The 15811-nt window shown below is 37.8% G+C and overlaps 1 protein-coding gene across 1 annotated transcript; it reads left to right on the top strand.

Moving 5' to 3' along the window:
- Nucleotides 1–4029: 4029 nt before the first annotated feature.
- Nucleotides 4030–15561, top strand: LOC127123712 (methyl jasmonate esterase 1). The gene is made up of 3 exons (XM_051053913.1): nt 4030–4170; nt 14988–15122; nt 15266–15561. The coding sequence occupies exons 1-3, from the start codon at nt 4030–4032 to the stop codon at nt 15551–15553; spliced, it is 564 nt and encodes a 187-aa protein (XP_050909870.1). The 3' UTR covers nt 15554–15561.
- Nucleotides 15562–15811: the final 250 nt, after the last annotated feature.

Genomic DNA, 15811 nt, shown 5'->3' on the forward strand with positions numbered 1-15811 from the left:
CTGCTCACAGACTGTGATTCTTTATTTTTTTGCAACTACAAAATTCAAGTATATACAATAATAGGGGTTACTCCCTATTTATATATTTTACTTGCTTGCTCTCTAAGAAAATCCCCAAAACAAAAGGCCCAAAATACCTAGTTCTGCCAACACTACAAAACTAGGTTTAAAACCAATTCCATGTCGACGCTAACTCATCGACACTTCGACACTCACACAATTTCGACACACGGTATTTCGACGACAATAGACTCTGTCGAAAATACTCCTTTGACACAAAGAATTACAATTCAACACACCACATAATTCATTGTGTCTAAGCTATCTATATTCATCATAGACCTTAACTTCTTGAATACTTTGACCTACACTCCTTTCGTCATGATATATGCAATCTGATTCTCAGTTCCGCAGTGTTCCAAGCTCAGATCCGTTTCTTCTACTTGCTCTCGTAGATAATGGAACCTCATTTCGATGTGCTTGCTTCGCCCATGCGCTATCAGATTCTTCGCCAGATTAATAGCAGACATGTGTGTCGATCTTCATGGTAATTGCTCCATGATTCTTCCATGTAATTTCTTCGACCAAATTCACCATCCACGTTGTTTGACATGTACAAATAGAAGCAATTATGTATTCAGCTTCACATGATGATAATGTCACTACTAGTTCCTTTCTTGAATTCTAAGCAACTGATGTACCACCTAACATAAACACACAACCAACTGTGGATTTTCTATCTTCAATATTACTACACCAACTTGAGTCGGTGTAGCCCACTAACTTGCATTATTTTCCTTCATCAGCTGCACGAAACAAAATTCCATAGTCAAGAGTTCCTTTCAAATATCTTAGTATCCTCTTCGTCGCTGCTAGGTATGATACCTTTGGTTTATGCATGAATTTACTCACCATACTTGCACTGTATGCTAGATCAGGCCTTGTGTGACAAAGGTATCGAAGTGATCCAATGAGTCTTCTATATTGTGTTGGATCGACATCATCTTCATTTGTGTCTTTCGACAATTTCAATCTGGGCTCAGTTGGAGTCGAAGTTGGGTTGCAATCTTGCATCTCAAATCTCTTGAGTATTTTTTCCTGCATATCTTCTTTGATGCATCATCAAAACTCCACCACTCTTGTAGAATTCGATGCCAAGGAAATATGAGATATTTCCCAAGTCTGACATTTCAAACTCCTCACTTAGGTCATCTTTGAAATCATTGATCTCCTTTTTGCAACTTCCTGTTATCAACAGGTCATCAACCTAGAGACATAGTATAAGCAATTCACTATTGCTTCTTCTTGCATATACTCCATGCTCAGTTGTGCACTTCAAAAATTCTATCTCCCTTAGAAATTTATCTATCTTCTTGTTCCAAACTCTTGGAGCTTTCTTAAGTCCATACAGGGCTTTATGCAGCCTATATACTTTGCTTTCTTCGCATTGTTTCACAAACCCAACTGGCTGTACAACATAAACTGAAGGTGAGAAAAACAAGAAAGGGGGGGTTTGAATTGTTTGGAAAAATAAGCGCTTTTTCAAAATGAAAACCACACAATGATTTTATACTGGTTCGCTTATAACACAAAGCTACTCCAGTCCACCCGGCCAAGGTGATTTCGCCTTCAACAAGGACTTAATCCACTAATCTTGAAAGATTACAAACAACGTCTAAGAGAAAAATCTCTTAGTCCTCTCAAGTATACAGACTACACAGAGTCACTTGAGGAAATCAACAAACAATAGATAAAAGATTTATGTAATCTAGAGTGCTTCTAAGAAAGCAAATATTACAGTATTAAGAACAAGAGTTTTTCACGTTATAAGCAAAAGCTTCGTGAAGATCTTTAGAGAGCAAGAGTGTTTTTCTTTGAGTGTTGATGTTTCAGTATAATTTTGGCTTGTTGGCTTGCTAATACTTGTGTAGTACTGAATGTTGATTTGCAGTCCTTTATATATAGAAGTGAGATAGTAATTGAAACTGGTGGATATTAAAATGAATTTACGCCATCACTTAAATAGCTTCTGCAGGATAACTTTCTCTCCTTGAAGTGACTACTTACCACAAGTAGTATCTTCTTTATTGAAATTGGAGATTAACGTCTCTTTCTTAATTAGGAAAACCATTTGCAAATCTTTACTTGACTTTAACGTTACTCTTTCATGATTAGCAATTCCATGATCAGAGTCTTCAAGTATCTGAGAATCTTGGAATCTTGCTTCTGATGTAGATCTCTTTTGAGTTCTGATGGATTTCTTCAGATAGCGCTGAGAGTTTCTGGAGTTAGACAACCGTTGTTCAGAGTCAGAACTTCTAGAGCGTATTCTTGTTCAGATGCTTCTGATGTATTGCTCAGAGTTAGACTTTCTTGAACGTGTTTCCACTTCAGATGCTTCTGATCATTTGATAATTTGTATCTGATTTGGTTCTGTATCTGATGACATCATCAGATTTCTTCCTTCTTTCTTTAGAACCCTGCACACTTAGAAACTTTTCGTTAGGGTGCCATTTTTGGTTTCATCCTTTGTTATCATCAAAATCAAGGAATCTGTTGTAGAACAATTTTTGTTCTTACAATCTCCCCCTTTTTGATGATGACAAAACAACCTTAATTAGCAGATGAAACATGAATAATATTAGATCAGATAGACAGAAGCTCCCCCTGAGTTAGTGCTAGGGAGTTCAGAAGTTCTTACCAGAGCTTTCAAGCAATGAGGTTTCTGAACTTTCTGCAATTTCTTAAGTCCAAGTTAGATAATTTTATTTTTAAGAAAAAAATGTTGCAGAGTGTTTAAGGTATTAGACAATATTTTCATCAGAGCTGTTAATGACTTCTCCCCCTTTTTGTCAGAATCAAAAAGACATAGTAAAAGAAATAAATAAGTAAAGAGAAAAACTTGTATTCAGATAAAAGCACAAAGGCAACAAGAACATGAAAACATCAGAAAGCAAAAGAAAACAAAACAACAGGTAAACAAAAATCCTAAGTGTCTAGGGGTTCGGAGGCGGAGGCATTCTCTGAAGCAACATAGCAAGCATGTTCTGGATGTTGTCGTTGACAATATCTTGCTTGTCCATTCTGGCCCGGAGTTCATTCTGATCTTGCTTAAGTTCTTTCAGAGTCTGAAGAACCATAGGGATCACAGAAGAGGACTCCCCCAGAGTCAGAGCCTGCTGAGCTTCAGCTTCAGCAGCAGCTTGTGCTTCTGCATCCGCCAGAGCCTTAGCTTCAGCTTCCTTTTCCCTTAGGATTTCAGCTTGACGAGCTTTTTCTTCTTCTTCCAGTCTTCTTGCTTGTTCTTCAGCTTCTTTTGCCAATCTCTCTTCCTCTAGCCTTCTAGCTTCAGCTTCTCTGGCTAATCTCTCTTGGAGTCTTGCCTCAGCATCTCTGATGTAGCCATTTCTGACTTGTTCAGAGATACTCTTCAGCCTAAAAGCCTCAGAGGTCATCCAGCCAATGACTCTGTTCCAGTGTGTCCTTACAGATTCAGGATCATCACTGACTTCAGAGTTAGTGGTCAGAGACTTGACCTTTTGTACTGAAGCCCCTGCTACCAGCATGATGGATTCCTCAAGGGTAGGTACAGAAAGGTCAGGTTCAGAGGTAAGAGGTGGAGATGTTGGAGGGCTGAGATTTAGAGTTAGAGGTTCTGGTTCAGTTTCTGGTTCAGGTTGAGGTTCAGATGTTTGGGGTGAAGCGTAAAGAGGATTTAAATCTAAAGGTTTAGTTTCAGTTTCAGATTCAGGTGCAGCAGAGGTGTTTGGTGGGTTGATATCAGAAGTGGGATGGTCAGAGGGTTGGTCTTCAGAAGGTATGGTGGTTGTTTGTTGTGGTGGTGAAGTTATTTCAGGTTCTGTTGGTTGTTGTGAGGCGAATTTTTGAGCATAAATTTGAGCTAAGGTTGGGGAGTCAGGGTCAGAATATTCTGGGTCAGAAGAGATAGAAACATATGGGGGTGAGTCTGGTGCTGAGGATGATGAAGATGAAGTGCTTTGGTGGGTTTGTGCGACTTTAGAGGGAGGTATGAAAGTACGGGCGATATTTAAAACTGGTGAAGGTTGTGAAGTTCTGGTGGTTGAAGGTGGAATTTCAGAGGTTGTAAAGATGGGTGGTGTTGTGAGAGGATTGGAGGGAGGAGTAGAGGAAACCATCAGAGGTACAGAGGTAATAGGAGGAACAGACATACCAGTAGAATTTTTCAGAGGAGCTGAAGATCTGCTTCCAGAAGCTTCTTCAATTCTTGCCTTCTTTGCCTGAGATGCTACCTTCTTCTCAGAGAGACCTCTCTTGTATCTGACGAAGTCTTCTTCTGAATTCAGACAGTCGTCGAGGCTGAAGTCAGAGATGTCAACACCATCATCCAACAGACGCTGAAGATAGATAGCAACAGCATCTCTGGGTTCATTCTTGAAGAACCTGGCAAGGCCATGAGGCATCTTCCTCTGATCTTTCAAACAATCCCAGGATGTGTCCAGAGTGGGTCTGACTTGAATCTTCTTAATTATCCCCATACTCTTGAGATTTCTGGCGTTCAGAGGCTTCCCAACATCTATTGCCAGATCATCCATCAGTTTGGTCTTTTCCAGATGATCTACCAGTCCATTCTCAATGAAGACATCAGATAGCAATCTTCCCAGAGGGATGTAGGATCTGGGCTTCATGTTGTTTCTGGTTTCTCTGACAGAATCTCTCAGATATCTGAAAAGGAGAGCAGGGAGGCAGATCTTCACACCCTTCTGAATGCAATACAGAATGCATTTCTGGTCTGCATTGATGTAGTCAGAGGAGTTAGAGGCTGGACGGTGGTGAATAGTTCCCAGAATGATCTTCAACCACACTCTGAGGTTCTGATGCAGCTCTTTGTTCTTTGAAGGATTTCCTTCAGTGTTGGGTTTGAAGATTGTTGGATTGATTACATCAGTAATGCGCTTTGACCTAGGAGGGATGTTGTAAATCCTTTTTCCTCCAGCTCTCTCCATGTTCAGTAAGGAGGCAATTGATCCTTCAGTAATAACAATCTTTACCCCCAGAACATAGGAGACGATGAAGTGGTCATCTGCATCTGCAAATCTCCAGAACTCCTTGATGAGAAGAGGGTAAACAGGACCATAAAGCCTTTGGAAGTAGTTTTCCCATCCTTGTTTGCGAAGCTCTTCAGTAAGATCAACGCCATTTCTCTTCAAGTTGTCGAAATCAACTAGCGATTCACACAACACGTCCAGTCCTTCAAAAGGGGTTGAAAGGTTAATATGGCGTTCACGGTCAAGAACATGGGGTTCTTTGTAAACAGGGGTGATGGTGACGCCTGTAACCGTTGGTGTTGGAATGCTTGAGGTTTGAGCAGTAGAGCTTGATTCCATTTCTTGAGAGAAGTTAAAGACTTGTTGTTGTTGAGCGTCCATGGTGAAGGAGAAGAAGATTGATGAAGATGAAGAGCTTTCAGAGAATGCTTGAGAGAGGTTTAGGGTTTTAGAGTGAGTGAGAGTGATAAGTGTGTGAAATGTGAGAAAAGTGTTTATATACTCTAAGTAAAACACATGCAAAACGACACATTAAATTGCGTTAGCACAACGCTCAAGTAAGCACGCTTGGGGGGAAAAATGATTACAGCTAATTAATGAATGTCTAATCCCACAGTACGCACACTGCTCGAGGAGAACTCAAACGTCTGCCTTTTGAATTTCTTTTGACAGCTGTCTAGAAGTTCTAAGGTTAAACGCTCAGAGCTCCACGTGTTGATGTATCTGATCTTCAGGAATACCAAAAGATTGATTCCTGGAGATTTCTATCTCAGATATCTTCTTAACTGGTAGAAGTATCAGAGTCAGAGGCAGAAGTGTATTTGTTTTTATCAGAGTCTCATTTTACATTTTCAGAGCCATACTTCACTCAGGGCAATTTTTAATGTTCAGATGTTCTAAGATAAAAAGAAATCTATCTTCAGCTAGAGGCTTAGTAAAGATATCTGCCCATTGATGTTCAGTATCAATGAACTTCAATGTTACTATCCCTTTCTGAACATAGTCTCTGATAAAATGATGTTTTATTTCAATGTGTTTGGCTCTGGAATGTAGAATGGGATTCTTACTTAAACAAATAGCAGCAGTATTATCACAAAAGATAGGAATGTTACTCTCAAAGATTTGCAGATCTTCTAACTGATGCTTCATCCAGAGCATCTGAGTTGTGCACAGTGACGCTGAGATATATTCTGCTTCTGCAGTTGATAGAGCAATTGTTGATTGTCTTTTGCTAGCCCAGGATATCAGATTGTTTCCCAGAAGCTGGCAATTTCCAGAAGTGCTTTTTCGTTCTATTCTATCTCCTGCATAATCTGCATCACAATAACCCGAGAGTCTATACTCTGATGTTTTCTCATACATCAGGCCCAGGTTAGGAGTTCCTTTCAGATACTTAAGAATTCTCTTAACTGCTGTTAAATGAGATTCTCTAGGATCTGATTGGAATTTGGCACAAAGACAGACACTAAAGAGAATATCAGGACGAGTAGCAGTCAGATAGAGAAGAGAGCCTATCATACCTCGATAGAGCTTCTGACAAACCTTGTTGCTTACCTCTTCCTTTTCAAGAATGCAAGTTGGGTGCATGGGAGTTTTTGCAGAGTTGCATTCAGTCATGTCAAATTTCTTCAGAACGTCTTTAATATATTTACTTTGATGGACGTACGTGACTTCTGGAGTTTGATTAATTTGAATTCCCAGAAAGAACTTTAGTTCTTGCATTAAACTCATCTCAAATTCTGCCTGCATTAACTTAGAAAATTCTTGGCAAACAGAGATATTAGCATAACCAAAAATAATATCATCAACATAAATCTGGCATATCATGAGATCATTATTAAGGTTTTTACAGAAGAGTGTAGAATCAACTTTCCCTCTGATAAAATTTTGTTCCAGAAGAAAACTGCTTAAACGTTCATACCAAGCTCTGGGAGCTTGTTTAAGTCCATATAAGGATTTCTTAAGTTTAAAAACATGTTCTGGAAAGTTTGAATTTTCAAAACCTGGAGGTTGATTGACATACACTTCTTCTGAAATATAACCATTAAGAAACGCACTCTTGACATCCATCTGATATAATTTGATAGAGTGATTAATAGCAAAAGATACAAGAAGACGAATAGATTCTAACCTCGCGACTGGAGCAAAGGTTTCATTATAGTCAATACCTTCTTGTTGACTGTAACCTTGAGCTACCAGTCGAGCTTTGTTTCTGACAACTTCTCCTTTCTCGTTCAGCTTGTTTCTGAAAACCCATCTGGTTCCAATGACATGAGTGCCTCTGGGTTTAGGAACGAGATCCCAGACATCATTCTTTGAGAATTGATCTAATTCTTCTTGCATAGCTGCCACCCAGTCGTTATCCTGAAGTGCTTCATCACAAGACATAGGCTCAATCAGAGACACTAGTCCCAGAGGAGTATCTTCAGAAGTCCTGAAGGTAGATCTGGTTCTGACAGGTTCGTCCTTGTTTCCCAGAATCAAATCTTCAGATACATTGATACGTCTTTTGACTTTCTTTGGGATTTCTGGAGATTTTATTTCTTCAGAGTTCTGAGTGACAGTTGCTTCTGGAGTTTTATCAGATTCTACAAGAGTGATTTCCAAATCTGCAAACTTTTCAACTAGCTTTGACTTTTCAGGGTCAAGCTTATCATCAAATCTGACATGAATTGATTCTTCCACAATTTTGGTTTCTGTGTTGTATACTCTGTAGCCTTTAGAGCGTTCTGAGTATCCTAACATAATACCTTTCTGTGCTTTGGAATCAAACTTGTTCAGATGTTCTTTAGTATTTAATATAAAGCAAGAACATCCAAAAGGATGAAAATATGAAATGTTTGGTTTTCTTCCTTTACACAGTTCATAGGGAGTCTTTTCTAGAATAGGTCTTATAGAGATTCTATTCTGAATGTAACACGCTGTATTTACAGCTTCTGCCCAAAAGTGCTTTGCTACATTAGTTTCATTGATCATGGTTCTGACCATCTCTTGGAGTGTCCTATTCTTCCTCTCTACAACTCCATTTTGTTGTGGAGTTCTAGGGCAGGAGAAATCATGGGATATTCCATTAGAATCAAATAATTCTTCAAAATCTTTGTTTTCAAATTCTCCACCATGATCACTTCTGACTCTAATAATTTTATAGTCAAATTCTTTTTGCACTTTGGAACAGAAACTGGTGAATACAGAGTGAGACTCACTCTTGTGCTTTAGGAATTTTACCCATGTCCAGCGACTGTAATCATCAACAATGACTAGTCCATACTTCTTTCCATTAACTGATGCTGTTTTCACAGGACCAAATAAGTCAATGTGAAGAAGTTCCAGAGGCTTAGAGGTAGAAACAACATTTTTCTTTTTAAAAGATGTTTTTGAAAATTTTCCTTTCTGACAAGCTTCACACAGAGCATCTGAAGAAAACTTCAGTTTAGGTAGGCCTCTGACTAACTCGAGTTTAGTTAGCTGAGAAAGTTTCCTCATGCTAATGTGGCCCAAGCGTCTATGCCATACCCATTGCTCTTCGTGAACTGACATTAGACATTTAACATTTTGATCTTTTAAATCAGAAAGATTTATTTTGTAAATGTTGTTTTTCCTCTTGCCTGTGAAAAGGACAGAGCCATCGTTCTGATTAATGGCTTTACATGTTTTTTGATTGAAGGTTACATCATAACCATTATCACTTAATTGACTTATGGATAACAAGTTATGCATTAATCCTTCTACATAAAGAACATCAGATATAGAGGGAAGAGTACCATTACCAATAGTTCCGGAGCCTCTGATCCTTCCTTTCTGATCTCCTCCAAAGCCTACAAATCCAGCGTCTTTAAGTTCCAGACTTTGGAACATAGACTTTCTTCCCGTCATGTGTCGCGAGCATCCAGAGTCCAGGTACCATGACTGGTGTCTGAACTTTGCTGCATAGGATATCTGCAACATACACAATCTTATCTTTTGGTACCCAGAATCTCTTGGGTCCTTTCAGATTAGTTTTCCCAGAGTTTCTTATAGCTTTGGGTTTTCTAGCATTTTTAAATTTTTGTTCTTGTGTGTGTGTGTAATGATATGAAAAGGGAGACTTAAGTTGGTTACTGGTAGAAGTTTTATCTTCCTTAGAATCATACCCAATTCCCTTTTTATTGTTCTGACTAACTCCATAAATCATGGATGCCATAATACTCCTATCTATCCCATTTTTCAGAAATTCTTGAAAGGCTTCTTCGTATTTATAAATTATTTTATTTGAAGTTTGTGGTGCTTGAGACAACGCTTCTTCTAATTCTAAGCTTTTTCTTTTTGCTCCATCTCTTTCTAGTGTTAAAGATCTGATTGTATCTTCTCGTGCTAGAATTGTCATCTCAAGTTCACTACATTCTTCAAATTTTGCTTTAAGACAGCCTTTAATGTTTTTAAACTTTTGTTTTAATTTCTGATATGAGCTAAGAGTTTCTGACAAACAAGATTCTAGATCAGATCGAGAAAGTTCAAAAAATACCTCTTCAGATTCTTCATCTGAGCTACTCCTGGATGTGGTAGCCATAAGTGCCACATTGGCCTGTTCATCAGAGTCAGATTCTAATGATCCAGATTCACTATCATCCCAGGTAGCCATCAGTCCTTTCTTTGTCCTGAAGGTATTCTTCTTGAAGCTTTCTTTTCTAGGGTTGTCTTTCTTTAGCTTGGGGCATTCATTTCTGTAATGACCTGTTTCTTTACATTCATAACAGGTAATATCTTTGTTAGATTTACCTTTTGAAGTTGATTCAGATCGATCCCCTTTGGGTCTTGGCCTTCTGAAGTTGTTGTTCCTCTTTTTCCAGAGTTGCTTAACTCTTCTGGTTAGTAGGGACAACTCTTCTTCATCATCAGAGTCTTCTGGTTCAGAGTCGTCAGTGTCTTCAGTTTCTGCCTGGAGAGCTTTGGTTCTGTCAGGTTTCCGTCTTTCAGATCTGGACTTTAGTGCTACGGACTTGTTCCTTTTCTGAGGCTCATCTTCCTCTAGTTCTATCTCATGGCTTCTGAGAGAACTGACAAGTTCTTCAAGGCTGATATTGTTCAGATCCTTTGACAGCTTCAGAGCAGTAACCATAGGTCTCCATTTCTTTGGCAGACTTCTGACTATCTTCTTAACATGATCTACAGTTGTGTATCCTTTGTCTAGCACCTTGAGACCTGCAATAAGAGTTTGGAATCTAGAAAACATAGCCTCTATAGCTTCGTCATCTTCCATTTTGAAGGCTTCATATTTCTGGATAAGCGCCAGAGCCTTCGTCTCTTTGACTTGGGAGTTTCCTTCATGAGTCATCTTCAGAGAGTCAAGTATATCTTTGGCTGTCTCTCTGTTGGTGATCTTTTCATATTCGTTGTATGATATAGCATTTAGAAGTATTGTTCTGGCCTTGTGGTGATTTTTGAAGATACGTTTCTGATCTTCTGACATCTTATTTCTGGGAACTTCAGCTCCATTTTCTGAGACTGGAGGTGTGTATCCATCTGTGACAATGTCCCAGAGGTCAGCGTCATAACCAAGAAAGAAACTTTCGATTTTATCTTTCCAGTAATCAAATTTTTCTCCATCAAAAATAGGAGGCTTAGCATTGTAACTATCTCTTTCATTTGAGTGGGCCATGGTTTTTCTCGTACTGGATCTCTCTACACTGTTAAGTGTTTGATTAGAAAATCAATAACAGAGCCGGAGCTCTGATACCAATTGAAGGTGAGAAAAACAAGAAAGGGGGGGTTTGAATTGTTTGGAAAAATAAGCGCTTTTTCAAAATGAAAACCACACAATGATTTTATACTGGTTCGCTTATAACACAAAGCTACTCCAGTCCACCCGGCCAAGGTGATTTCGCCTTCAACAAGGACTTAATCCACTAATCTTGAAAGATTACAAACAACGTCTAAGAGAAAAATCTCTTAGTCCTCTCAAGTATACAGACTACACAGAGTCACTTGAGGAAATCAACAAACAATAGATAAAAGATTTATGTAATCTAGAGTGCTTCTAAGAAAGCAAATATTACAGTATTAAGAACAAGAGTTTTTCACGTTATAAGCAAAAGCTTCGTGAAGATCTTTAGAGAGCAAGAGTGTTTTTCTTTGAGTGTTGATGTTTCAGTATAATTTTGGCTTGTTGGCTTGCTAATACTTGTGTAGTACTGAATGTTGATTTGCAGTCCTTTATATATAGAAGTGAGATAGTAATTGAAACTGGTGGATATTAAAATGAATTTACGCCATCACTTAAATAGCTTCTGCAGGATAACTTTCTCTCCTTGAAGTGACTACTTACCACAAGTAGTATCTTCTTTATTGAAATTGGAGATTAACGTCTCTTTCTTAATTAGGAAAATCATTTGCAAATCTTTACTTGACTTTAACGTTACTCTTTCATGATTAGCAATTCCATGATCAGAGTCTTCAAGTATCTGAGAATCTTGGAATCTTGCTTCTGATGTAGATCTCTTTTGAGTTATGATGGATTTCTTCAGATAGCGCTGAGAGTTTCTGGAGGTAGACAACCGTTGTTCAGAGTCAGAACTTCTAGAGCGTATTCTTGTTCAGATGCTTCTGATGTATTGCTCAGAGTTAGACTTTCTTGAACGTGTTTCCACTTCAGATGCTTCTGATCATTTGATAATTTGTATCTGATCTGGTTCTGTATCTGATGACATCATCAGATTTCTTCCTTCTTTCTTTAGAACCCTGCACACTTAGAAACTTTTCGTTAGGGTGCCATTTTTGGTTTCATCCTTTGTTATCATCAAAATCAAGGAATCTGTTGTAGAACAATTTTTGTTCTTACATAAACTTCTTCATCTAAGGGGTCATTCAGGAATGCACATTTCACATCCATCTGACATATGTGCCAATTGTTCATGTTTGATAGACCAACAACCAACGTGATTATTTCGATCCTAGCAACAGGTGCAAAAACTTCGTCGAAGTCGATTCCTTACTTCTGAAGATATCCTTTCGCCACAAGTCTTTCCTTGTGTTGAGTTACCTCACCTTTGGGATTCATTTTCACCTTGTATACCCATATCACATCAATTTCCTTCATGTCTTGAGGCAATTCGACAAGTGACTAGGTGTTGTTGTCTTTGATGGACTTTAGTTCCTCTTTCATTGCTTTCACCCACTTTGAATCCATCAATGCCTCAACTGCATTGATTGGTTCAACATCTACATAGAAATCATAGTGTACCAACTCACATTCACCATCGACCATATCATCTTATGTAATCACACATTATTACAACCTTGCAGGCATGTGTCTTATTTTTTGAGGTCTTCTCGTGCTTGCTTGATCTCTGACTTCTTCTTGTTGAACTTCTCTTTCGACTTTAATTGTTGGTTCTTCACATAAGATTCTCACTGAATCCTTCTTGACATTTTTAGTTCAATCCCATTCCTTAAGCTCATTTATGACCACGTCCCTGCTGATCACTACTTGGTTAATCACTGGGTCGAACAACTTGTAACCTCCAGTCGAGTGATATCCTATTAGGATCATCTGACTCGACTTGTCATCAAACTTTCTTCTCAACTGATCTGGCACATGTCTATGTGTTATATATCCAAATACTTACAGATGACTCAAGCTAGGCTTGACACTAGACCAACATTCTTCTGGCATAATTCCTTCTAGCTTCTTCGTCAAACATCTGTTCAAAATATATGTAGTTGTCGACATTGATTCTCCCCATAATTCTTTTGGTAGATGCTTGCCTTTCAACATAATTCTCACCATATTCATGATGGTTCTATTCTTCCTTTATGCATATCCATTTTACTGTGGGGTGTGGGGTGATACCACCTCATGCATAATTCCTTCTTTCGCACATAACTTGTCAGAGTATTTCGACACATACTCTCCACCACCATCAATCCTTAGAATCTTGAGTTTTTGACCACTTTGTCTTTCGACCATAGATTTAAACTTGGCAAATACCTTGATCACTTCAATATTCTTCTTGATCAGGTAAGTCCATAATTTTCTAATGAAATCATCTATGAATGTAACAAAGTATTTGTTACCTCCACTCGAATCCACCTGGATAGGTCCACCCACGCCAGTGTATATGACTTCAAGGATTGCCTTTGACTTGCTTCCTGCATCCTTACTAAAGTTATTCTTGTGCTGCTTCGCCTGCACACATTCTTCACGCACTTCATTTGGAATGTCAATTTCTGGTAACCCTGAAACCATATTTATTCTTTTCAGATCTCTGATGTCTTTGAAGTTGAGATGACCAAGTTTATAGTGCCATATCCGTTCATCTCTACTAGTTGCAGTTGCAAGTAGGGCTGGAAATGAGTCGAGCCGAGTCGAACCCGTCGTCAGCTCGACTCGACTCGATAAGAATTGGTTTAGCTCGAAACTCGACTCGAGTTCGACACGAACTTTTTTTAAGCTCGAACTCGACTCGTTTTAAGTTCTTGAACAACTCGGTTCAACTCGTTAGGTTCAGTTTGTTTACTTCACGGACTAAAAAGTCATTTTTTAAAGTTTAAATTTTTTTATTATATTTGACATTTTAAATTATTCTTTTTAAAGGGAAAATATTAAAACAAAATAAAGCTTTCAAGAGATAAATTTAAAAGTCTAATTCAAAACTATTCTTTTTGAATTAGAAGTATTTTACTTTGTATAAAAAAATGTCACAAGTATTTTTTAAAATATTTAATTTGATAAGTTAAAAGGTTAAAATCTATACATTATTTTTTTAAATGATACTATTGAGATATATGATTTAAAAATATTACCGAGTCGACTCATGAACCTAACGAGTCGAACTATACGTAGCTCAAGTTCAGCTCATTTATTTTACGAACTTAGTTTTGAGCTCAAGTTCGACTCATTTGGTTCATGAACCAAGTCCAACGAATTAATTATCGAATCGAGTCTCGAACTATTTTCGAGTTGGTTTGGTTCATTTCCAGCCCTAGTTGCAAGACACTTATGCTCCATCACATTAATTTCAATCATGAAGGTTCTATTCTAAGACATAGGTGCCTTCAAGATTAACCTTCCACCTGAGTCGAGAATTCTCATCATCCTGTCTTTGATCGACACTTTGTAGTTCTTTTCGACCAACTGCCATATGCTGAGCAAATTACTTTTCATGCCTGGTATGTACAGTACATTGGAAATTACTGACCTCTTTTCTCATAATCAGAACATCACCAATATCTTCAGCTGATAGAGTATTATCATTTGAAAATTTTACCATGTTCTTCATTGAGGGTTTCATGTTGACAAACCAATTTTTCCTACTAGTCATGTGTGATGAGCATCCTGAATCCAAATACCATTGGTCCTGGAATATTTTTCATCTCTTGTTGTGACCATCAACAACATCTCTTCTTCTTGATGCTTTACAAAATTTGCATCAGTTTCCCGATTCTTCTATTTTTTTGGACAATCACTTGAGTAGTGACCATACTTCTGACAACTGAAACACTGAATGTGACTTTTTCAGGTTTTCGACCACCGCCTCTTCCTCTACCTACTACACCTCCTCTTTGGTTACTTTGGTGTGAGGGTTATCTCTGATTCGACCAACCTCCTTCTTCCTGATTTTGATCAGTCGAATTGTTGCAACCTCATTTACCTTTGTTGTCGATCCACTTCCCTTTGCCTTTCTTTTCTCTTGTTGATTGCGCCTGCAAAGCCACGTCACTCTTCGACTCGCCTACAACTCTTTCATCCATTCTTTATTCATGAGATTCAAGCGTCCATTGAAGCTCTTTCTTTGTCAATGTTGACAAATATTTCGACTGTTCTATGGCTACTGCCACGTGGTTGAACTTTGGAGCCAATGACCTCAAGATCTTTGAAACAATTGATCTTGATGTCAACACTTCTTCACATACCTTGATTTGATTCACCAGTTTTGTAACCCTAGTGAAAAAATTAGTTATGCTTTCATTGTCTTCCATCTGAAGCAATTCATAGGTTATTTTGTGAATTTGGACATAAAGGTTATATTTGACGATAGCTCAAACAATAAAACAAATGGAACAGTCATAAATGGGCCTCAATTGTTAGCATCCAAGATGTATCAACTATCTCCACATGAGGTATGTAGACTAATGAATATGCTTATGTTAATCCTAATAAATGTTTATAATTTATTTTTAGAGAAAAAGAATATAAATTACTTTCAAAATACCATGTTTATAATAATTTATAATTTTGATAATTTTGATTATAAATGAATCAGGACTTGTCCCTTGCAATGTTATTACTAAGGCCTAATCGGAGTTATGGTGATCAAGAATTATTACGAGAGAAAACAAGTGTCACAAAAGATAATTACGGAACTGTTGATAAAGTCTATGTTGTGTGCCAACAAGATAAATTGTTAAAGCTTGATTTTCAATTGTCAATGATTGAAAGAAATCCTACAAACGATGTCAAAGTGATTCCTAAAGCTGATCACATGGTCATGTTCTCTAAACCCCAAGAGCTTTTTGCATGCCTTCAAGAAATTGCTGACACATATTATTAGCAATTTAATGTATATGTTAATTGCCGATTTGCATTTTGTAAATTATTAGCGTCACTCTCCAAGTTAGACTATTAAGAAACCCTCATTGTAGTATTTTAATTATAACTTTTTATACTAATATTAAAACCTACTAACAGCCTATAAACTATCCATCTCTCTATCTATTTAATTCATTAATTAATATTAGCTTCATTAACCACTGCGTTGTGAAAATTGAATGAATGAAGTATGTTGTGAAATAAAATGAATATCAAACAT

This window comes from Lathyrus oleraceus, chromosome 2 (genome assembly GCF_024323335.1).
Source record: "Lathyrus oleraceus cultivar Zhongwan6 chromosome 2, CAAS_Psat_ZW6_1.0, whole genome shotgun sequence".
NCBI classification, from domain to species: domain Eukaryota; kingdom Viridiplantae; phylum Streptophyta; class Magnoliopsida; order Fabales; family Fabaceae; genus Lathyrus; species Lathyrus oleraceus.